At 37.7% G+C, this 23,964-nt stretch overlaps 1 protein-coding gene across 2 annotated transcripts in view; it reads left to right on the forward strand.

The window, feature by feature from the left end:
- The window catches only part of LOC134745610 (E3 ubiquitin-protein ligase RNF144A), a 207,557-nt gene that overhangs the window by 171,358 nt on the left and 12,235 nt on the right, over positions 1-23,964 (forward strand). For both annotated transcript variants that reach the window (XM_063679700.1, XM_063679701.1), the window contains 2 exons: positions 4,278-4,408; positions 18,387-18,587. In XM_063679700.1, coding sequence (XP_063535770.1) covers positions 4,278-4,408; positions 18,387-18,587 — 332 coding nt within the window. The remainder of the gene's footprint in view (positions 1-4,277; positions 4,409-18,386; positions 18,588-23,964) is intronic.

The following is a 23,964-nucleotide window of genomic DNA, read 5'->3' on the forward strand; positions in this document are numbered from 1 at the left end:
CCACACGATCTTACGCCCGACTTATTCTTAGTTTTAAATTATGAGTGAAAATCGTGTTAGTTTAAATCAGTATCGTGTAATATGTTATTGAGGGTCGTGACCCCTTGATATGTGTAAAATCTTCGCTGGTCTCAGGTGTTGTTTAGGTGATAAAATGAGTGTATTAATGCTGGTTTACTTTCTAAATTACGAAAAATACAAAAAGTGGCTAAGTGAATTGTCGTTAGGAATCGAGATGAATGGTAAGTTTTCGAAAGCTCTAACTGTCAAAGTTTTTGAATACATTTTATCTTCGGCATCATCATACATTTGCGATTTGGGCAGTCCATCTAATTTTCTTCGCGTTTTTCACTATTCCCCTCCATTTTTCCAATTGAGATAAGCAAGGTAATTTTCTATTTCCAAAATGAATGTTTCCTTTGTATCCTGTGTTTTTTTTTATAAAATTTTTGCACATCTGTAAAGTACTTACTCAAGATTATAATCTCCACAATCTAACCGCAATTTGAGAAAAATGCCTATGGCTAAATCCGTTAATGATACAGATGTACACGTAATGTCATTGGCAACGAAGGTTCCTGCGAAACGGACTTTGATTAGGTTTGCTTATTATTTATTCCTATAAGTAAATAATGTTAACGGTATTGTTTGCTTTTCAAACCATTATTATTTATAACCATTAATATGTGCCATTCATTAATCACTGTATACAATGTATTTGAACGATTGATTTGGTGCCAAATGTATTTCAATAGAATACTTCAATATGTAGATGCTGTCCTTGTAGTATTGGAAAAACGTCTATTATTGTCTTGTTTTATCCATTCTCTCTTTGCCTAGCCACGTCCCATTTCATTTGGGGTCGGAACTCCTCGTCAATCTTCGCCACACTCTTCGGTTCTGGGTCGTCGTGTCGTTGATTTGGGCTTTCTTTAGGTCATTGTTGATGACAGACATCCGAGTTTGAAGGGGTCTACCGGGATTCCTCGGACCGGTGTTAATACTGACGACCTTTCTGGTCATATGATCCTCGGGTCTCCTCATTACGTGTCCATACCAACTTAGACGGGTTTCAGCGAGTTTCTCTTCAATGGGTCTGACTTTAAAACTGCCACGGATGAACTCATTTCTGACCCTGTCTAACAAGGTGACACCTCCCGCCCATCTCTCTTGTTTTATCCATTAGGTATTGTTTTTTTTTTTTTTTTTAATAACCTGTTGTATCCCACTGCTGGGCAAAGGCCTCTCCCTTAGATTTCCATGACTCCCGTTGTTGAGCTGTTTCCGGCCAGTTATTAGTGAAGGTGTCTAAGTCGTCCCGCCATCTCCGCCTGGGCCTGCCACGTCCGCGCTTCTTTTGCGGCATCCACTTGGTGGCTATACTAGCCCACCTATCCGGATGCATGCGGCAGACGTGACCTGCCCAGTCCCACTTCAGCCTAGCGGTCTTCTCCCCTACGTCAGCTATGCCTGTTCTGGAGCGCAGTGTAGTGTATTAGGTATTGTTATTGGACAAATATCAAATAATAGCCAAATGTTGAATAATGAGATTACGTATAGTGTATGTTTGTCTGATTTCTTCTTATTCTTCTTTTTCCGGCCTTGTCCCATTTCTAATTGGGGTCGGCTCTCCTACTCCTCCTTCTCCAGAGATATCGTTTCTGGGTCGTCGCTGTGGGTCTAAATCCGTTTGTCCGTTTTTTTTAAATTCATTTATTGATCTTATATATATATATTGTACGTGTTTTTGAGTGTTACCCATTAATAAGTAAAAACAATATTATCATAATCAACGTAGAGAGGAGCAACACACTAAGATTCGATATGGTAACAGTGAATAATATCATCTCTTTCGGGTGGCAGCAATAAAAATGACTGTTTTTAAAGGCATGAAGTAACAAGCTATCCCGTAAATGTGTAAATGTGACGTTTTCAACCGAAAGGTACCACATTGTCGCTAGTCGATAAGGTTGATTTCAAATTGAAGCTATATGGAAATATGGAAATAGCGCCTTATTGACAACCGACAATAAGTACCCTTTTGGTTGAGAATGGCACAAATAAGTTCGTAAAAAATGGTCTACGTTACGATTAAATATAATAATGTCAGTGCGGTTGTTAAACCAGCTAATAAAATAGTTTAATTCTATTTTACGCCAATGCAATCGTAAAGCTACGTTTCATATTGCATGCATCTACGCAATAAATTCTATACGGCTTTTACTGCAGCTCTTAAGGGATCGCATGAAATTGAATATATGCCCATTGGGCTAACAACTCCTCCTTCTATTTATTCGCAGGCAAGTTTTCTTTAAACATTTTCCTGTAGGCCTATCGCGGTCATGCTTATATCGTTTATCGCTGTGAATACACCATTATAATTACACTGGCCTTTCGCTTACTCTGTGTATAGATGCCTTAAATATTTATAAATCCTGCGTGACATCGTGATTTACATGAAAAGGAAGCAAGTAAAGCGGCCCTTTACTCGTCACTTCCTATTATCATTACAAAATGATTAAGCCATTACGGTGATTCATTATGCCAGCCTTTAACGTCACTATGATTTATCTATATCGATTTTTTTATGTTTATCGGAGTTCACTGCCTTGTGGATTGACCTAGAAAGTTTGAGATATAAATAAAGACACGTGGTTGATAGGTGCAGTAAATACACAAGCTTTTATTCTTTTAACAATAAAGTGACTTTATTTTTGTGAGATTATTTTGAGTATGAGGTAAGATCAGTTCCTTATTACAGACATATTGCGTTTGATGAATGTAAATATCGATATCGTATTGAGATATAATTTATAATAACAAACGCAAGAAAAAATATACAAACGGAAAAACATAAGACTTAGAAAGTGCCATGAAATGGTCTCATCTCAGCATGATCCTGGCGACTTCCAGCGCTGATTTTCAGATGAGACCATTCGGTGAAACAATCACGGCAGGTAACAAAAACTCGGAAAACATCCCTGGCTTTTGCGTCGCAAAATTATGGCTCAAGTGGTGGGTGATCTTTAAGGTCAACGCAACTGCGTTCAACGACTTTTGTCCTCGTACTTCAAGCAATCCGAATTTTTGTGGTAAAACCAGTTTCAACCGAAACTGTGTTCTTCCATAAAAGGCCTGGACGGATACTAAGATTACTAAGGAATTACGGATATGGTCATCGCACATTTAGCAGGGTCTGAAGACATACCGCGAGAAACGAAAATCGAAAAAGTGCGGGAATATCCGCTCATCTCCGCTTTAGTAGAATGGCAGCTTTATATTAGTGGCTTCAAACTTCCAATGGACCAATATATTTAATTGATGTTATTAACGGGTCTAACGCGATTAAATTTAATTATTTTACCTTTTTTCCAGCTTTTTTTCCATTATTTTTGCCAGGCTGAAGAGTCGGAAAAAAGGTAGAAATGTATGAAAAAAAATGAAATTTAAACGCGTTAGACCATTAATGACATTATTAACCCTTAAATGCATGATTAAATTAATGAATGTAATATAATGAATGAATGAATTAAGCGTATTATACTTAATTATGCATTATTATTGCTTTGTATACATTTGGCAACAATATGCATTTAAGGGTTAATAATGTGTACAAAACGCGAGTGTTACACCAATATATTCTAGAATGCGCCATCGTCTTTACTAAGCATTAGCTAAGTTAAAAATAACATCTCAGTGACTAAGCTAATTGTTTCTAATTGTCTATATAATGAAGAGGGACTATAATAAGAAAAGCGTGCACGATTACCTTAACCGACGGCGTAATTGAAACACTCTTGTAAAACCGTCGGTCGTATAATTTATTTAATGACTTTAATACTTTAAATGTGGTGCGAGGTGTTGGCATGTTTTAGCCTTGCATTAGGTATTCTGACGACAGATATTGAGCACATATAAAAGTAATCAGAAGCTAGTATCTTTTTACAAATTTTCTGAAACTCGTGGATCTATTCTTTGTTGTTGTTTTTTGTTGTTCAATTCTGTCAAAATCAGCCCATTCCAGCCAGTTTGTTAAAAGAAATACTAATATGAAGGACTTACAATTACCACAATATGCACTAATGTGATGGTTTACAAGAGTTATCCTGAAAACGTAACCATGACGACAACGAGTGATAAGACTAATAAGCCAAAATTGTTGTATCCTTTCTCACATATTCAAACATAACAAGATTAATAACTAAAATATAGTAACCTTGAAAAAAAAAACAAATCAGGAGAAATAAACACATATACTATTTTTTTTTTGTTAACAGAAGTGGCGATGGACGCGAACCGCGCGTTCTGTCCCCGCGTCGGTTGTGATACCGTAGTGTCGCTGCGGGCCGCCAGCCCCGCGCACTGCCCGACCTGCCGGCATGATTTCTGCTCGCAGTGCAACCAGGAGGTAAGCTTTTTTGTCACAGTAGCGTATGCACTATCATTTGTCAATTTTTTTTACGTGTGTGGTTGCTGTTTCTTAACTTACCAACGGAGCGGCAGCTGATATTCACGAGGCTTCATCTCTCTTTTCACTTTACTAGTTATCTTCCGGGATGCAATGAGTAACGAAATTTGCGCCTGGCCTGGAATCTATTACGACGCATTCGCCGGATCTGGACCCGCTTTAACATTGTATACACATTTCTATCCAGGGGGTCAGGGTGCCTAGCCAAGGTGACAATCGCTTGCGCTACGATAACGAAACGCTTTGTGTCTCTCCATCGCTCTTCCATATTTTTCGCTACCGCGTGTAAGCGATTGGCATGTTGGCTACGCGGACGCACCCAGGTTTCTCTGCAGCTGATTGTACTTTACTAAACACAACTTGTAGGTACACAATATTAATAAAATTTTGAGTTCACCAGCAGATACTATCTACAATACTCTCTCGCTATAACGTAAAAGTACAAGAAAAGCGCAATATAAAAACAGTTTTCACCATAACGAACCGCGTCACCTCCATTGTCCAATGGAAAGCTCCCGACCTATTGTGCTCACGCGCAGTATTATTACAATCTTACCGAGAAACCTAGTCAAAAGTTTAGTGCTTTCAGGTAGAAAGCAAAATATTATTAGTAGAAAGTTTCTACTAATAATATTTTACAATTTTTTAGGGGTGCCGTACTTCAAAAAGAAAATAGAGAACACTTAATAGGATCACTCCTGCGTATATTATTTGTCTGTCTGTCCGTCTGTCCCAGCCTATGTGCAACTACTAAAGTTGTCGTCAATAGAACTTGCAAATATTGTAAACAAACCATTTTACCTTCATTACTTCGTAATCTCGCTCTTTAAAAGGACAACCATGACCTTATCAACAGTCTATATACTTAAAGATTTTTTTATATACAGTTTTAGTTAAACTAAATGTTAATTATTCATATTTCAGGGAAAATAACCTTCGTAAAAATGTTAGGTTATGTGTCAAACGCTTACAAAATCTGTTATATATCTTTACATTATTTGCAAGTTCTATTGACGAGGACTTTAAACCAATCAAATTAAAATTAGGTACAAATATGTAAGTTTGTGACGCAAAGACGGAACCGTAACGTAAATAAAATTAAATCAATATAAAATATAGGAGCCTCTTTAAGGCCGTTCCATCGGTTTGCCGCTGTCACTGTCACATTTCGTAAGAATGAACGGGAAAGATCATACGCGCCAAGTGTCAATTTTGATCGAATTTTGTCGATTTTTATTTACTTATTTTAAAAACGCTTCCTTACAATATCGAAATTCGAAAGCTATGAAATTACTATTTAAGATTGTTTTTTCTTCTTTTTTTGTTTATAATATTACATAATAAATAACCGAAGAAAGTAGGTTTAAAAGTCCGAGTTAGAGGTTACTTTGGGAATTAATTGTATCGAGCGAAGTGTCATAATTCGTGTATCGGAAGCTATGATGTTAAAGATAATATAGTCAAGAACTACATATATTTTTTCCACGTCTACGAATATCAACGCCTCTTAGAAAAACATGATCATATAAGGAGATTTTTCGCCTTCTGGCTCAGGGAACCGCCTTAAATATTGTTTAGTTATTGATCGCTCGAAGCGAAGGTTAACTATTTTCAGCTTAGGCAAAAACGCTTTATTAGTATGCGGTTGTTTGTCCAGATGTTATCCTGATCCTGTACAGATTTCTCAACAGATTCTCGTGAAATGTTGTGAGCAGATTTGATAAATTTTGTACACAATGTTTTTATCGAAAATGGCAGAGCTGTTTGTATTATTTACAGAGCTCGCCTTAAGGTCTTTTAAGTCTTTTTACATTAGTTGTTATGTGCACTGGATTCAGCATGCAATGGGAATAGATCAGATCGCACAATAGGTCGCGCGCCATTTGCGCTGGGAAAACCTGTGGGAACTCGCCTTTATGAGATACTCGTTTTTTCGCAGGCTTTGCGGCTGCTGCCCGTGCTTATCGCGTGATAAAGATAAGATAAAGCTTAGTTTGTTTTGTAATGACGTTATTCGCGCTGTTATTATTAAGAAGAAAGGCCAGGTCAAGAGCACTCTAAACCGGCGAGCGTGTATGAGGTATGTTATGAAAGTGAAGGAAGCGAAAGAGGTATGTCAGGATCGTAGCAAGTGGAAATTCGTGGTATCTGCCTACCCCTCCGGGAAATAGGCGTGATTATATTTATGTATGTACCTTAACAACCTGCAGAAATCTGTATTATAAAGCGAAGTTATCAAACGTGTATCATGCCAAATGTCGGCTTCTTAGCTTTATTAGAAGTGTTAAAATGTAACTTTCTGGAATGAACCTATAGATTCAACTCTCATCTTAAATATCTCATAGTCTCATACAACTAAAATAATTCTTCAGACTCGTACTGAATCGCTAGATTCAAGTCGCCTCCAGAATGGCGGGAAGAAAGGCTAGGATTTATAGAAGCACTACAATGCCCTCACTGAGCACCACTTAATGTAAAAGCTTGCCCGGGACAAAGAATATTGGCCCCTCTATACGAGTTTTTAGTTTTTGCACACTTTTATTAAAATTTAGCTTCACTGCGTATATTTGTATATGAGTATGTATACTATATATATATATTTACCAACCCCGAATCGCGCAAAAAAAATTTCATACATTTTGGCTGGTCCATTTTCTATGGGAGGGAAAAAATTTTTTTTTCGCGATTTCGTGTTTGGTCCCATAGTAAAAGTTGCTCAGTATAATCCCAAAACCTGCCTGGCAACGGGAATGCACTTATTTTTTTAGCCACCCTGTATATGTGCTTCAAATCTTGTAACTTAAATTTAAACCACGGGTCTATGATAGAGCTCAAATTCGGCATATTTCCGTATTTCCGATGACAATGCTAACTTGGAGTTGATCTGATGATGCAGTCGAAAGGTAGCCAAAGGAAGAAAGATCTCGAGCTGTATGTACTTGATAGACATGCAAAGGAGAGAAAGTACAATCGGCAATGAAAGTGTGTATTAAACAATATTTTTGACGGTAACTTGTTGTTTATTTTGCAGCGATAGCCCTTTATGTTGGATAAACATTAATGCCTCCTACCTAAACCGTGTAATAAACGAAAGTTTTTAAAATTCAGACTCGTATCGACTCTCTACCTAGTCACATCTTTCACATCTTTTCCAGAATAGCGGACAGAAGAAAGGCCGGTGTAGGATTTATACAAGCCCCGCTACAATGCCCTCACTCAGCGCTTGAAAAACTTGCACGGGACAGATAATATTGACCTTTCTATACAAGTTATTAGTATTTATTTATTGTGCAGCGTAGGTAGTTTAAACTAGCCTTCACTTCACTCTGGTATAGAAAGATTAATTTAATGGTTCTAACCTAAGCGCACTTGCATCATTACATTAACCCGGGGTAACCGATTAAACCTGGAGTTACTATGGTTACCATTTGACACTGGGTTAACGGTTTAACCGCTTAACCCTGGGTTAGTAGGATAGTGCAAGTGGCGCTAAGGCGTGAAAAGCCTGTTCATTATCAACAACTTATTTACGTCCTATTCTTGAGGCCAAATAAACAATAAAATTGCACTTTGGAGACTTGACACATTCTTGAGGCCAAATAAACAATAAAATTGAACCTTGGCGGGCCAGGAACAGATTTTCATGACCAGTCGCCTTCCGGGCGATAACTGGTATAGTGGTTAACGGCTATGTATGATGAACCCTCGTGAATGTCAGCTGCCGCTCTGTTGGTGGGTTGAGGAATGGCAGCAAATAGTCTATAAAAAAACGCGTTACGCGTTTCGGAGGCGGCCTTTCCTCAACCCACCAACGGAGCGGCAGCTGACGTTCACGAGGGTTCATCATACATAGCCGTTACGCCCTATACGAGTTTTCGCCCCGGAGGCGATGACTGACGAAATTTGCGCCTGGCTCGCGGTCTATTATTGCACCACAAATAAAATAGATTTACATAGACAGAATAGCACACACAAATAGAAAGTTATACAGAACAGAGAAACATAAATAAAAGAAAAAGTGCCACGAAATGGTCTCACCTCAGCATGTTGCTGGCGACTTCCAGCGCTGATCTTCCGGTGAGACCATCCGGTGAAACAATCACGACAGGTAACAAGAAAAACAACAAAATTAATATATAATATAACATACAAAAGACAGAGACAAGTTAAAAATACTTATTACAATAGACACTATTATTACGTACAGCTGTTATATCCGGCCGAACTCAGCTTGGCCGTACATTATGCCTAGGATTATAACTAGCGCCATGCGGCAGATACGCAAACTAAACTAAAATGACAGCTAAGACAGGTCGATTTTATCAGAACATCTAAATTTGACTGCTTAAGTGCTTACAGACAGTTTCAAGAGGGCGAGAACAAAGTTTTTTTAAAGTAATGTGCCATGGCAATGCAGAGGGAACGTAATCTACGTGGTAAGTAAAAGCAAAAAACTACAGGCAGCTCGTATCGTGTAAGGTTTCTTGGCTAAGTTGGTGGTTAAGCATGTACTGTTTAAGCTTCGTTTTAAAACTATAAATACTTTAAATACTTACTTGACAGGCAATGAGATTTAGAAACAGACATTGAGATTTAGAAACAGGAAACAGACAAGTTTACCTGTTGATAATTTTTCTTCACCGAAAAACAAACTCATACCTAAGCATCAGAAGGATAAAAATAACGTTGATTACCTCATTGGTATACAGATATTCAGATCTTTATTGGTAAAACAAATACATTTTACAAGTGACTCAATTCTTAAAAATAAAATTATTATTAACAATAATAAGTTAATATAAATGTTATAGGTAGATTCATAAGAGCTGGCATAAGATTAGTACTGAACCGTAAATATTTTCGTTTAAAATCCGCGTCTATCCACACATAAGTCCCGAGTACACCGTTGGTACACCAGCCAAAATATATCACCTTACAGATTTTTGGCCGGTACTGTAGGTCCGATCCGGGAATTGAACCAAACGTCCTCCGGTTTGGAAACCTTACCGCCTTTTATACCTGATCCCTACTAATATTGTAAATGCGAAAGTAGCTAAAAGTAACCAAATTTCATCTAAACCGTTAAACTGATTTAGATGACATTTGGTACGGATATAGTGTGAGGCCCGGGAAAGGACATAGGATAGTTTTTATTTTATCAATCATCATCATTCCACGCAGACAAAGTCGCGGGAAAAAGCTATCTATTTATAAATGGTATCTTTAAATAAATAAAAAATAAATAAATAAAAAACTAAAACATTTACAGTTGCAAAAAAACATTCTGACAGCATCGAACCGCCCAAAAGTTTAACCCATCATACTTCAGGACACACCCAGAACAAGTCAATTAGTACAAATATTTAGGAAGCGTGATAACTAATGACTAGATGCACCGAAGACATCAAGCAGAGAATCACTATGACTAAAAGAGCCTTCAATAACAAAAAAAGACCTACTTAAGGCACGCATTTCCAAAAAAAGCCATGAAACGATTGATAAAAAGTGTTTATCTAAAGCATTGCGTTGTATGCGATTGAGACGTGGACCATGAGACAAAAAGACAGAAAAAGGTTGGAAGCTTTTGAAATGTGGTGTTGGCGGAGGATGGAAAGGATTAGTAGTGCATAAAACACCAAGAGCAAATTAAAATGGATATCATTGCGACGCATAGGGAAACTAAAAACTTTAATAAATTTTGGAAAGCTACAAACAAACTAAATATAAAACCTAGCCTACCCGTAAGCGTTGCAGGCCAAAGTGAACCCAAGGAAATTGCGGAAGTATTTAGGAAGCATTTTACAGTGCAGTCACCTTTAGGTCCTTCACAACAGGTGATCGATGCTGAGACTAGTTATGACAGGATGACAATTCATATCACGGCTAAACAAGTAGCGAACGTTATTAGAGATATGACTAGAGGCAAGTCCCCTGGTAGTGACTGTCTAAGTATCGAACACTTAAAATATGCAGGAATTCACTTGCCGAGAGTTTTGTCTATGTTTTATTCATTTTGTCTAAGCCATGCGTACTTACCACATGAGTTAATGAATACCATTATTGTACCCATAGTAAAAAACAAGACTGGAGACATCGCGGACAAAACAAACTATAGACCAATCTCTCTCGCAAATGTACTCGCCAAAGTATTGGATAGCATGCTTAACGCCCAACTTGACAACTACTTACACTTTCATGACGGACAATTTGGATTTAGACCTGGCCTCTCGACTGAAACTGCCATTTTGGGCCTTAAGCATGCCGTCCGGTATTACACTGAACGCAGCACTACCGTCTACGCTTGTTTCCTGGATCTCTCTAAAGCCTTTGACTTAGTTTCCTACGACGTCTTATGGCAGAAGATGAGGGATAGGAACATACCCACGGAATTGACCAGCATATTCCAATATTGGTACGCAAATCAGCGCAATAGTGTACGGTGGACTAATGCACGTTCGGACTCGTACGGGTTAGAGTGTGGCGTAAGACAGGGTGGGTTGTCTTCGCCAAAGCTCTTCAACCTGTATGTGGACGGGCTTATATCGGAGCTCAGCAACACGCATGTGGGATGTCACGTCGACGGTGTCTGTGTAAATAAAATCAGCTACGCAGACGACATGGTGTTGTTGAGCCCATCGGTGAAGGCACTGAGAAGGCTCCTGAATATTTGCGAGTCCTATGCGAGCAGCCACGGATTACAATACAATGTAACCAAAAGTGAATATATGATCTTTAAGGCCGCCGGTAAAAGACCAGAAATGCCGCCACTTAATGTGCCGGACATTTTCCTCAACGGCACACCATTACAGAGGGTTTATAGCTTTAAATATCTTGGGCATTATCTAACCGACGACCTTAAGGATCATTTAGATATCGAAAGAGAACGCAGGGCGCTGGCGGTGAGGAGTAATATGTTGGCCCGCAGGTTTGCTCGTTGCTCGGATCAAGTTAAGATCACGCTTTTTAAAGCGTTCTGTCAGAGCTTCTATACGAGCAGCCTGTGGTTCAACTGCACTCAGAAGGCGCTCAGTGCCCTGAGGGTTCAATATAATAACGGCTTTCGGGCGTTGTTGAAGCTGCCCCGCTTCTGCAGTGCTTCTAAAATGTTTGCGGAGGCACGCACAGATGGGTTTCACGCCATAGTGCGTAAAAGAACTGCCTCGCTAGTTAGTAGGATGCGGAGCAGCTCTAACGGCATCCTAAAAATGTTTGTAGAAAAGCCTGACTCTCCCATGCACAAACATCTTAACAATTTAATGGTCATGGGTAGCTGATTTTGTCAAATTTAAGTTTATATTTTTAATTTAATTATTTTAATTTAATGTACTTGTTATTAATTTTTTACAAACATTAACAATAGATTTTAAGTAATTATGTACTCTAACCAATGGATCATAGAAATCTGAATAAAGAAATTATATTATTATTATTATATTATTATTAGTTGGACTGGACGAAAGACGAATGAAGAGGTTTTGAATATGGTAGGAGAAAGGCGAAGCTTATTAAATACCATAAGGAATAGGAGAGGCAAGATGTTAGGACACCTAATACGAAACGACAACTTTTTCCTGAACTTTTTGGAAGGCAAAATTGAAAATACGAGAGGCAGTGGAAAGCCTAGAATTACTTATCTGAGCCAAGTGAAAGAGAATGCATCGTACGAGCAAATCAAAAGACTGGCTCAGGACTGGCTCTTGGCATTTACTCCACCGACAAGAGCAAAGCTCTTAAGTTATGATGATGATGATGATCTTTAAATGAGTCATATCATATGATAGATTCATATGATTTCGACGGCCAATGTCTTTTGGCGCAGCGTCTATAATTAACATTGTCCCAGTTTTCTGTTCGAGTGCTAACATTTATGAAACGATTTATTGCTCTTCAATGTTCTGGTTTAGATTAATCTTATTTATGGCGGGATTAAATATATCTCATACATTTTCGAGACTCATCTGTTGCGTATGTTGATATTGTTTGTCGTTGGAAATGTTAAAGACTAGCGACCAGCCCCGGCTTCGCACGGGTTAACAAATTATACAACTAAACCTTCCTCAAAAATCATCGATATCGATAATCGATAGCGATAGGTGAAAACCGCAAGGAAATCCGTTTAGTAATTTTTGAGTTTATCGCGAACATACATACACACTGACAGACGCGGCGGGGGACTTTGTTTTATAAGATGCAAATAATGCCGCACGTTATAACTTAGAGAAATGTCAACCTAAATACAATGGGAAATGTCGATTTGATACTTGATACGTTAAATAAGATACAACGGGGGCCCGTTTCTCAAAATGCTATAATATACTACTTATTCATATATAAATATACTTATACAATATATAAACCTGCTTTCAGATAAGATTTATTATAATATAAGTTATATCTCGGATTCGTTGTTAATCAAAGCCACAATTTTAAACTGACAGACACTGAGAATTTGAGTTATTGGCTTCACAAGTGGGCTGGAAATAGGAGATAAGTTCAATCAATCAGTGTTAGTAGCCACTCTGTCAGTTTTGCTAATTAAGAATAGGATAGTGGAGGGATTGCTTCTACCATACAAACGTGGTGCCCATATTCCTCTCTGGATATTGACACAAACATTTTTACACAATTTGATGTACATTAAGCACAGCTATGACTTTTCGTTGAGTAAGGAAACTGATGGTAGCTCTTAAGCTTACTGGGCTATAACCGCGAAAATCGAAGTTCGGAAATTGTGGAGATTTTTCTCTGTCACTCTAATTGCTCCTTCATTGGAGTCAAAGAATGCAATGTGCGGATTTCGGCTTTCGCGGTAGGCCCTCTGATGTCTCTATGACGATGGTAACGATCCCTAATAAAAGCTTAACGTCTATCAGATTTCCATTGCATAGGTACAAATTAGTTATCGAGTCGCAATGCGATGTTAATATCGATTTATTAGACCGTAAATGTCAAGGTGGTGTAAGAAGGGCCATTATGATATCGATAGGTCGTCATAGAAAACGCATCTATGTTAAATTATACAGTTGACTAAGGGTCGGTTGCACCAAACCGTCTGTCACCGTAAAAGAGCGCAAAATTTTATTGTATGAGAATTTTCATAGTTTTCTGCTGAGTGATGTTGATCAGTGTCAAATGCGGTTAGTGCAACTGGGGCTAAGTGAGGTATGCTAACAGTTTTGAATGATTCGCGGTTAGTTTCACTAGACTTATATCGACCGGGATACAGACCGTGATTACCTTTTTTATTGTTTTTGAGCTCCCGATATTTCGACGGAGTTACATGCATCTTGTTCACGGGTAACTGGAGATAGCGTGTGGGTGTCAAAGTTGTGTAGACCGCGCTTATTCGTGCGCGTCGGCTGCGTTCGCTTTCAACGTACCATCACTGGTCACGTTCACACTTTTTGTTCTGTCCAAGCACACTACACTCACAGTGTCACTACTCGTGTTTGATTCGGTTATCAAACCACGTAATAATGTAATCACGGTCCATATAAGTCTAGACTGTTTAGAGGTATGCTAAGTTTGTAGGGTTTTCGAAGCAATTTTCTATTGATCGAACTTTATGTAAACTCCAACTGCTGTTACTAGAAAATCTGTCTGATTTTGTACTAAAATTATAGATCTAACGGGCCAATCAAAAAGTATATTTTCAGTATCTCGCGTATAATTACAGAGCTTAGTTTTGTAAACGTAATTTCAAGCCCCTTTACGGACTGAAAAGTTGCGAAAGTTTCCACAATAAATAGAGGAAATTATTATTTTGAAAAGGAAAGATATTGGTCCACACGGGAAATTCTGGGAAGTTATTAAAATAGTATGTAGAACATTTTGAAAACATTGTGTCAGCAACTCAGCATGGCAATTGGCACATTGATTTCCCAATTCACGTGTATTGTGTCAATTGTGTGACAACGACAAAATGGTTAGGTTTTTTAGTATTTTTTGACAGAATGCGTAGAATGCTTTATCGTCATTTATCGGGAATTTATGGAACTTTACGCCTACAGCATAAAATATCTACCTAACGATCTTAAACATTCTGCAGGAAATTGTAATTTAGAAAGTAAGAAGCTTCAGGAATTTACACCGGGAAATTGCCATTCCTTAAATAGTCCCGGATATACCCTTTAAGCGCCTTTTTTCCCTCGGTAGGGCCAAAGATAGATATAACTCCGTAATAGATGTTTACAGTCTAAGGAAAAAACGTGCCTCGAAAATCAAGAAAATTTGATTCTCGTTCAGAGGGCGCCACTAGTTTTGGCCCACTGTCGTATAGATGGCGTTGACTGTTTCGTTTGTTATTTAACAATTTTAACGCATATCAGTGAAAGAACATGGGTCAAAATCATAAAAATAATTAATGCATTTAAAAAAAATCATTTATCTATATTTAAATACATTTTATCGTATTTTTATAAATCTTAATTTTTAGTTTTAAAGTGTGTCGACAGATGGCAGTGAATTTACTGGGGTTACAAAATTTACTATGACAGTACCGCTCTAGTATAAGTTACTCTATGGTAGGGCGAAGGCCGATCGGGCGTCCCAGGTTAGTATATTAGTTATTCTGTGGTATTGCTGGGGCGATGAGGTTTGAAGCACAGAATAACTAATAGTACTATTGGCGCGATCTTCAAGCCGATAACTGGCGGGAGATTGCGCAGGATCGAGGCAACTGGCGTTTACTCGTTTCGGGCGTTTACTCGTGTCGGAGGCCAAGACTCATTTTGGGTCGCTGCGCCATTATGGCCGTTCCATCGGCTTGCCGCTGTCTCTGTCACATTTCGCAAGAAAGAACGGGAAATAGCATGCGCGCCAAGTGTCCATTTTGATCGAATTTTGTCGATTTTTATTTATTTAAAAAACGTTACCCTACAATATCGAAATTCGAAAGCTATGAAATTACTATTTAAGTTAAGATTGTTTTGTTCTTCTTTTTTTTGTTTATACCTAGTCGGCTCATAAGTTCTGTCATATACATAGTATCAAATAAAATCAAAAGTTTAAGTTTATTCCGTATAATTTGTACATCGTTTGAAAGCTAGGTAGTATCACATAATAAATAACCGAGTAAAGTTGGATTAAAAGTCCGAGTTAGAGGTTACTTTGGGAATTAATTGTATCGAGCGAAGTGTCATAATTCGTGTATCGGAAGCTATGATATTAAAGATAATATAGTCAAGAACTACATATATTTTTTCCACGTCTACGACTGTCAACGCCTCTTAGAAAAACATGATCATATAAGGAGATTTTTCGCCTTCTGGGTCAGGGAACCGCCTTAAGTAATTTAGTAGTAGTAAATGGTATGTCTACTATCATTACTTTCCTCGTGATTCTGATTGTGATTGCCGATTCTATTCAAACACGAATGAGCTCCAATTTGATTAATTTCAGTCCCACGCTTTTTATGACATGAATCTTTTAAATCGGAAGAAGCGCGCATGTTTTTTCTGAATATTGCTACGTTAAGCTGTGTGAGCTGTGTTCTTAATAAAAAATAAGCTAGGTTCTTAGTATAAATCCGAGATACTAAAATCAATCTTACCCAATCTGCCCATATGTTATTTTAGACAGATAAAGCGAAGTAAAGTGGAGTTCAATAGAAATGGCAAATAATCTAAACAAATATTGTTAGCATTTGACTTATGACTTATAACCTAACATTTTTACATAAGTTGTTTTCGTTGAAATATTATTAATTAACATGTATTTTAACTAATATTTGATATAAATAAAATACTTTAGTATTTAGAAACTCTAGATAAAATCATGGTTATTGTTAATAAGTGCGTGATTACGAAGTATTGAAGGTAAATTTGATTAGGTACATGTATTATTTGCCATTTCTATTAAACTCCACTTTATACATATTACCCAATCGAATTATCCTTCAAGTATGTGGCATGTTTGACTTTAAGAGTTCCCAACAACAGCCGAACAGTCATATATGTAAATGTTTAGGTTAATGGTTAATTACGTGACCTATAAAATAAAGCCTTAAATGCTTTTAGGCTATAAAATTGGCGTAAAATGCATAAACCAAATCGAGCAGACATTTTAATTACCAACCCAGAACCCGGGCGCCTAAGGGATGGCACACTCGCAAATTGTCCTCCTTTTGACCTGTATACCTACATGCCAAACGAAAGTTAACCTTAATATTCCAACTTAAAGTTGAATTTGTGTTATGCTAATTACTTTTCTAAGGGATGATAATTGGCGGTAGGTTAGTTAGATTAGATTTATTTACTTCGTAATATAAAATTACAATATAAATTAGTAGTTTAGGATCTATAAATTGGTTAATTTACACTTTAATTTATATTCATACTCAAAATATTACATGAGTTATTCACAGGACCTTCGAATTCAACGTCATCAACCTAGTATCTGTGTCAGTACAAACTTGTCTGACCATTTATAGCCTTTAAGCTATTGTAATATGGTTTAAAAATGGTCAGTTGTCGGTACATTTCGGCTCTATTGTATTCAAATTCGATTCCAATGCCGTGCCGTGTTGTAATAATTCCGTGGAGTCTTGTCGTGTTCGCTGCTAAATGACTGTTGCCTTAGGACAACAAATGTACAGCTGTGCATACAAGTAGTGTACTTACAAGTATGTACCATCGTCCATCGTTGTCAATTTTTTTTTAAATTATAAACTGATCGGCGATTGGCCCTAGTCACACCTGATGGAAAATGAAGACAGGGCCTAAGATGGAGCTTACCGGTTCAGTAACAGCCTATTCACTCTTAAAGAGAAGAAACACTTTTAAAGAGACCGAGGTCATATTGATCAGGGAATACAGATGGCGGGAGCGCATTCCATTCCTTAGCCGTCCGTACCAAAAAGGAGGAGGCAAAACGTTTCTTCCGAACGAATGGAATGTGGACCACGAACGGGTGCATTCGCTCCCCGCGCCTGGATGTCCGATGATGGAAAGGGGAAGGTGGGATCAGGTCGTGTAGTTCCTGTGCGCACTCCCCGAAATGTATCCGATAGAACACCGATAGGCAAGCGACTCGACGGCGATGCTCAAGGCTCTGTATCCTTGACTTGACAGATGGGTCATTGCCAAAGAGTCTATGACTATGATAATTGTTCCACCTTATGGCAAGAACATGAGTTTCACAGATTGTCAGTCGAGTGTTGTTGTTAGTAACTATGTAGGAACAATCAGCAGTTGCAGAGAAATCTAATAAGCTTGTTTCTGTCATCATTTGTCAGAGATACCGGTATATCTTATAGCTCTTATCTAAGCTGCAACATCTTATTGCTTGCCCTTAGAGCCTTAGGTAAGCCTTTCAAAGATTGCATAAGTATACTTGAGAACTTGGGACGGGTGCCGCCGTGACCGGATAGCCTACTAGAGGTTATGATTAGATGCGAAATCTGAGAACGAAGGTTGGAATCCGGTCTCGTGGGCTGGAGGGTTTGGTCACGATTTTTAGGGTTCCGTACCCAAAGGGTAAAAACGGGACCCTATTACTAAGACTCCTCTGTCCGTCTGTCTTTTACCAGGCTGTATCTCATGAACCGTGATAACAGTTACAATCTTCACAGATGATGTATTTCTGTTGGCGCTAAAACAACAAGTACTAAAAACAGAATAAAATAAATATTTAAGTAGGGCTCCCATACAACAAACGTGATTTTTAGGGTTCCGTACCCAAAGGGTAAAAACGGGACCCTATTACTAAGACTCTGCTCTCCGCCTGTCTGTCACCAGGCTGTATCTCATGAACCGTGATAGCTAGACAACTGAAATTTTCACAGATGATGTATTTCTGTTGCCGCTATAACAACAAATAAGTACTAAAAGTACGGAACCCTCGGTGCGCGAGTCCGACTCGCACTTGGCCGGTTTTTTCAGTTTGTAACGTAAAACATTAATTTTTTTTTTGTCAACAGTGGCACGGCAGCATGTCCTGCGAGGCGGCAGCGGCGTCCTCCTCCATGGCCGGCGCCGGCGCCCCGCTCCTGCCCGACTCGGAGCTCATCAAACTCTGCCCGATGTGTCGTGTCCCCATCGAGAAGGACGAGGGCTGCGCGCAGATGATGTGCAAGCGGTGCAAACACGTGTTCTGCTGGTACTGCCTCGCGTCGCTCGATGTAAGTGTTGTTCTGTCTTTCTGTCTACCAATCAACAAGAATACACAAGGATTTCCCGCTCCGTGATCGCAACTTCGCAAGTCTACGATTGTGATGCCTCAAAGGCGATTATTTCTTCTGAATATGAGGCACGTTCGTGGCTATAGTTGCTACTTCAACTCCTTCAAGCGTGCAATTCTACAAATTATGTACAATCAAAAATGTTTTTTTTTTAGTACAGTCGCCTGCAGATATATCGGAGTGGCCAATGTGCTCACAAATATCTGAACACGCACAATCTATCGTGATATACAATATATATGAAAGTGAAGTCCGACCTCACCTTTCGAGACCATATTGTTTCAGTATGTAAGAAGGCTTTCCGAAATCTGGGGTTTGTAATGAGGCAGGCTCATGGGTTTACTAATATTAACGCGATACGTGTCTTGTACGAGGCAATAGTCAGGAGTCACTTGGAGGGTAATGCGGCAATCTGGAGTCCACACGAGTCAAAATATAGGTTAATGTTGGAACGCATCCAAAATAAATTTATTAGATTTATATATTTAAAATTATACGGAGTATACCCTTTTTATCCGTTAAAGTATCCTACGTTGTTCGTGTTAGGAATGGTAGGATACAATAAACTAGAAGTTAGAAGGGAGCTGGGGCTAGCTTCATATATATTTAAGTTGGTGCGGGGCAAGTTGTGCAACCCTGGAGTCCTGGCAGAGGTGCGTTTGAACGTACCAGATCGGTATGTGTGGCAGCGGCGGCGGCCGAGCCTGCTGGCCGAGCCGCTCGCTCGAACGCAACTCCTTCGCCAGGCCCCCTGCACCGCGCGCATACAGGACCCTTAATAGAGTAGCGATCGAGTTAGATTTGTTCTCTTGTTCTCTGAACGAATTCACAAGGGCTACGCTTTACGTATTGTGCTACTGTAATCTGTAAGCTAATGTATTGTACCTATTTTTTGTGTCAATTTCCATACTGTCGAATTAGGATTTCCTGTAATTGATGGTTGTGTGTATAAAAATAAATAATAATAATAATAAATGAAATATGAAAGTCGGTACGAAATGGTACTGAAATTAAATTCCTTGACCATATCGGGTGCCTTAGTTAGTTTACCAATACCAACATTTCTGATTGCCTCAGAGAAAATTCGACCATAACTACTTTTTTTTACAAACAAGCGGGTTACCGGCTCTTGACCAATTATTAAATCATACAAAGTAAACATACACAAGTAAACGAAACTGTTTACATTATTACAACATTGAGATGTATTTGTGTTATTTTATCCCGATTCCTAAATTCGGAAATGGAATTTTGGTAACCTCAATATCTTAGTTCAATATACCATAACTGTAATCTCACTTGCATTTCTCTGTAATAATGACGCAATAAGAAAACAGATTTATGTTTTTCGCCCACTTTTCTTTTAAGCACCGAACTGGGTTTAATCTTCAATGAAATCATAACACTGTCTTGAAACTGGGACAGTTTATGCAGAAGACGTAAAAGCTTTAAAGTAAATATCACAAAGTTTAAATCTAAATGGATGTGGCTTAAGTACAAAAATAAATGTAACACTTTGAGTAGCAATGAAGTCAAAAATAAAATTTGATCTAATTTTGCTATTCTTTCCATCGAGGAAAGTTGTAGATCAAGATGAAGTTGAAACTTCCAAGCCACCATATTACCTCCTTGCGTGACTCTATGAACCTACTTCGCCTTTTAACTGCAAGTGCAACAGTCCAAAAACCTTTCGAATGCTCCTGTCAAAAAATTGCTATTTAAATAGCAATCTAGACAACTTCATGTTTAAGTTGAATATACATGGAGCAGATCTGTTCTTAAGCATACTAAAGGTTAATCTGAAGTCACTCAAAAACTACCTACATGAATGATGTACTCCCTCAATCAGCCGTTACTCAAATGTTGAGTTATTTGCCAGTTCAGTTTGCTTATGAAGCGCATCCTCGGCATCCTTGACCGATTACTGTGATTTGTGTTGTGATGTTAATTACTGGTAATAACATTAATTATAAGAGTAATTATGATGCTTTTGTATGAAAAACTTAATTTCGCTGTATTTTTTTAACTATGGTATCTGAAGCTACATAAACTAATTACAGACATAGATATACCTTATCCTATTGTAAGTACAAAGTTTCAGAGCAATCTAGCTAGTCGTTTTAAAATGAGAGCGGAACTTTCTACGTTTGTATGGATAACCGAGCTTGCCGGAGACCCTTAATTGCAAACTTCAGAAATCAGAAGCTGTCTGTATAACTTTTATTACAAAATTTACAAGTTTATTCAAAGTCACAAAATATAAGCATCTAAGCAAGATTAATGAAAGGTCAGTTGGTAAAGGGATTTCGAATTATAATAAGATTCTAGCTCATTTGAAATTTACGTAGATCGCAAATTAATAGTTATTTTCGATACAAGTGCGGAAAAGAGGAAATTCGAAACGAGTGGCGATAAATTAAAACACGACCGCAGGGAGTGTTTTAAATCGACACGAGTTGCGAATTACCTACTCGCACGTGTATCGTACAACGTTTTACAGTACATATGGCCCTTTAAACTTTCGACATATGCACGAAAAGTGCTATTTGACGCACTAGTGCGAGAAAGTAGCACCATATGTACAGTAAACTTCATTTTAGTTTCATATTTAGTATATTTTGTGCTTACATCGAATATTAATTTCTTAATTAATTAAGTTTGAGTAGGTTGTTATAAATATAATATTACACGATTCAATTATGTTTAATGCTCTTCGTTTTCCATTATAAATTGAGTGGACGGACCAGTGAAGACAATTATAACATTTCCCTGATTTGACTATTTTTATTTTCAAAAAGCTACTTACATCAATGAGACTATTTAATAAACCTATAAATGGGTGGATCAGCTTTTAGAACACTCGATTCGTGTCCTTAGACTCCCTAGCAAAAAGTTACAGTACAAAATGTAACTTTTATCTGATCAAGTTGTTAATTTTAATGTGTTAATTAAATACTTTTGTATCTAATAATGCCCGTGTAAACAAAAAAGTAATAAAATCCGGCCAAGTGCGAGTCGGACTCGCGCACGAAGGGTTCCGTACCATTACGTAAAAAACGGCAAAAAAATTGTTGTATGGGAGCCCCACTTAAATATTTATTTTATTCTGTTTTTTAGTATTTGTTGTTATAGCGGCAACGGAAATACATCATCTGTGAAAATTTCAAATGTCCTAGCTATCACGGTTCATGAGATACAGCCTGGTGACAGACGGACAGACAGACAGCGGAGTCTTATGACCGTTTTTACCCTTCGGGTATCTAACCCTAAAAATCGACATGGTTTTTGAAAAATCTATGTTTCTTTGCTAGGGTGTATAAAACACGAAATCAGTGTTCTATAAGTTGGTTTACCCAAATCTCTGGTTTTTCACACAGTCTAATCTACGGTTCGTTAAGTTTTTATTAGATTTTTTTTGTATTATGATTAATATCAGTTGGTGTTTGAGGAAATACCTAGTGGGAATTTTGAATAATTTGAATGCCGAATGAAGCCGGTACAAAGTACATGTACAAACCGAAACGAGTACTTAGTAAAAACCCCAAATTTTGGATCTTGCGATGTTCGCAGAATATAGTTTACAGTACATATGGTGCTACTTTCTCGCACTAGTGCGTGAAGATCACTTTTAGTGCATATGTCGAAAGTTTAAAGGGCCATATGTACTGTAAAACGTTGTTCGATACACGTGCGAATAGGTAATTCGCAACTCGTGTCGATTTAAAACACTCCCTTTGGTCGTGTTTTAATTTATCGCCACTTGTTTCCAATTTCCTCTTTTCCGCACTTGTATCGAGAATAACTATCTCCTCGCGGCTCTCATATTTCATATTTATTTTTTGCAACCATGGTATTATAGGTATTACAAAGTCTGGGTAGTTCACATGGACCCTGTGAGGGCATAGCAATATTACATGCATACTTAGGATCTAATCTTAAATCTATGTGTATAATATAAAAGTAGGTCAATTAAGTAGTTTTTATACATATAAGCCGAATTGAATCATATAATTGTCAGTGTATAATTAGTTCCTACTTGTTTTATGTAAGTCAAAATACAAAAATATCACTCATGTGAATCTTTGACATGTAGTTATTGCAGCTTCATGTGTGCATGTGTATAAGTAACGATTTTATCACACAGGTTAATAGAAAAGGAAACCTAATTACTCTGTATGGCATATAATATAAGTTATAATTAATATGTAAGTATAATATAATAATTAAGTTGTACTTAGACAATTTGTATATTATATACATATAATATACAAATACTTAAATACATAGAAAACACCCATGACTCAGGAACAAATATTTGTGTTCATCACACAAAATAAGGCCCTTACCGGGATTCGAATCCAGGACCATCGGCTTCACAGCAATTAAAAAAAAAATTACAAGCAATTTTCTTATTTTTAGCTTTTGTGCAAAATTGTTACAAATTTTTAAGGTGCTATTTAGACCTATGTTCGTGATTATTTCTCTAACGAGCGAAAGTCACGAATTCAGGTTTCGAATCGATGAAGTTACTAGAGAAAGGTCTCAAGATTGTTATTAACATTTCTTGACAACCGCATCATGATCTAAAAAAGTCTGAACCTAGGTACTGTATCTTAACTACGAACACAATGTAAAGATAAAGATAAAAGACATTTATTCGTGACGATCACAACACAAGTACGAACATGTACAGACAACAACAGCAAGAAAAGAAGAGATCATCAAGTGTGCATCACGAAATGGACCCAACTCAGCATAATGCTAGCTATACAGCCAGCGCTGGTCTTCCGTAGGGCCCATTCGGTGATGCCACGACAGATAACACACAAAGATACATAGCGAAGTAGTCACATTGTTAGCCTTCCAAAGCCAAAAACGTCTGTACATGTACAAAACCACCCACCAGCCCGAACTCGCACGCTTGCTAACTCTCCCCTTCACCAAGCGCAGACGCTACTTAACGATATCTTGAACAGCGATGACCAACTTGATATGTTTTCAACAACCGAGACCAAGTTCCTAGCTGCATCCTGTCGATATATTGAAAGTATCGTTACCACTAGCTCCATCACTTAGCATTAAGTTGATAGTATAATATTGCTTTTTTCGATTTGACATTTTTACATTCTTAATAACAGATTCATTTAAATTTAATATTGAGTTATTTGACATTGGCTATTATTTAAAATTCTACAGTTGACATTTAATTTAATTTATTAATTCGTTTTAATTGTTTTTTCTTAAAAATAATTATGTAACAAATGTAATGTGTGTTTTGTATATGACATTTATTCCGGTTTGAATTAATGAAATCTTA

This window comes from Cydia strobilella, chromosome 11, assembly GCF_947568885.1.
Source record: "Cydia strobilella chromosome 11, ilCydStro3.1, whole genome shotgun sequence".
In the NCBI taxonomy this organism is placed as follows: Eukaryota; Metazoa; Arthropoda; class Insecta; order Lepidoptera; family Tortricidae; genus Cydia; species Cydia strobilella.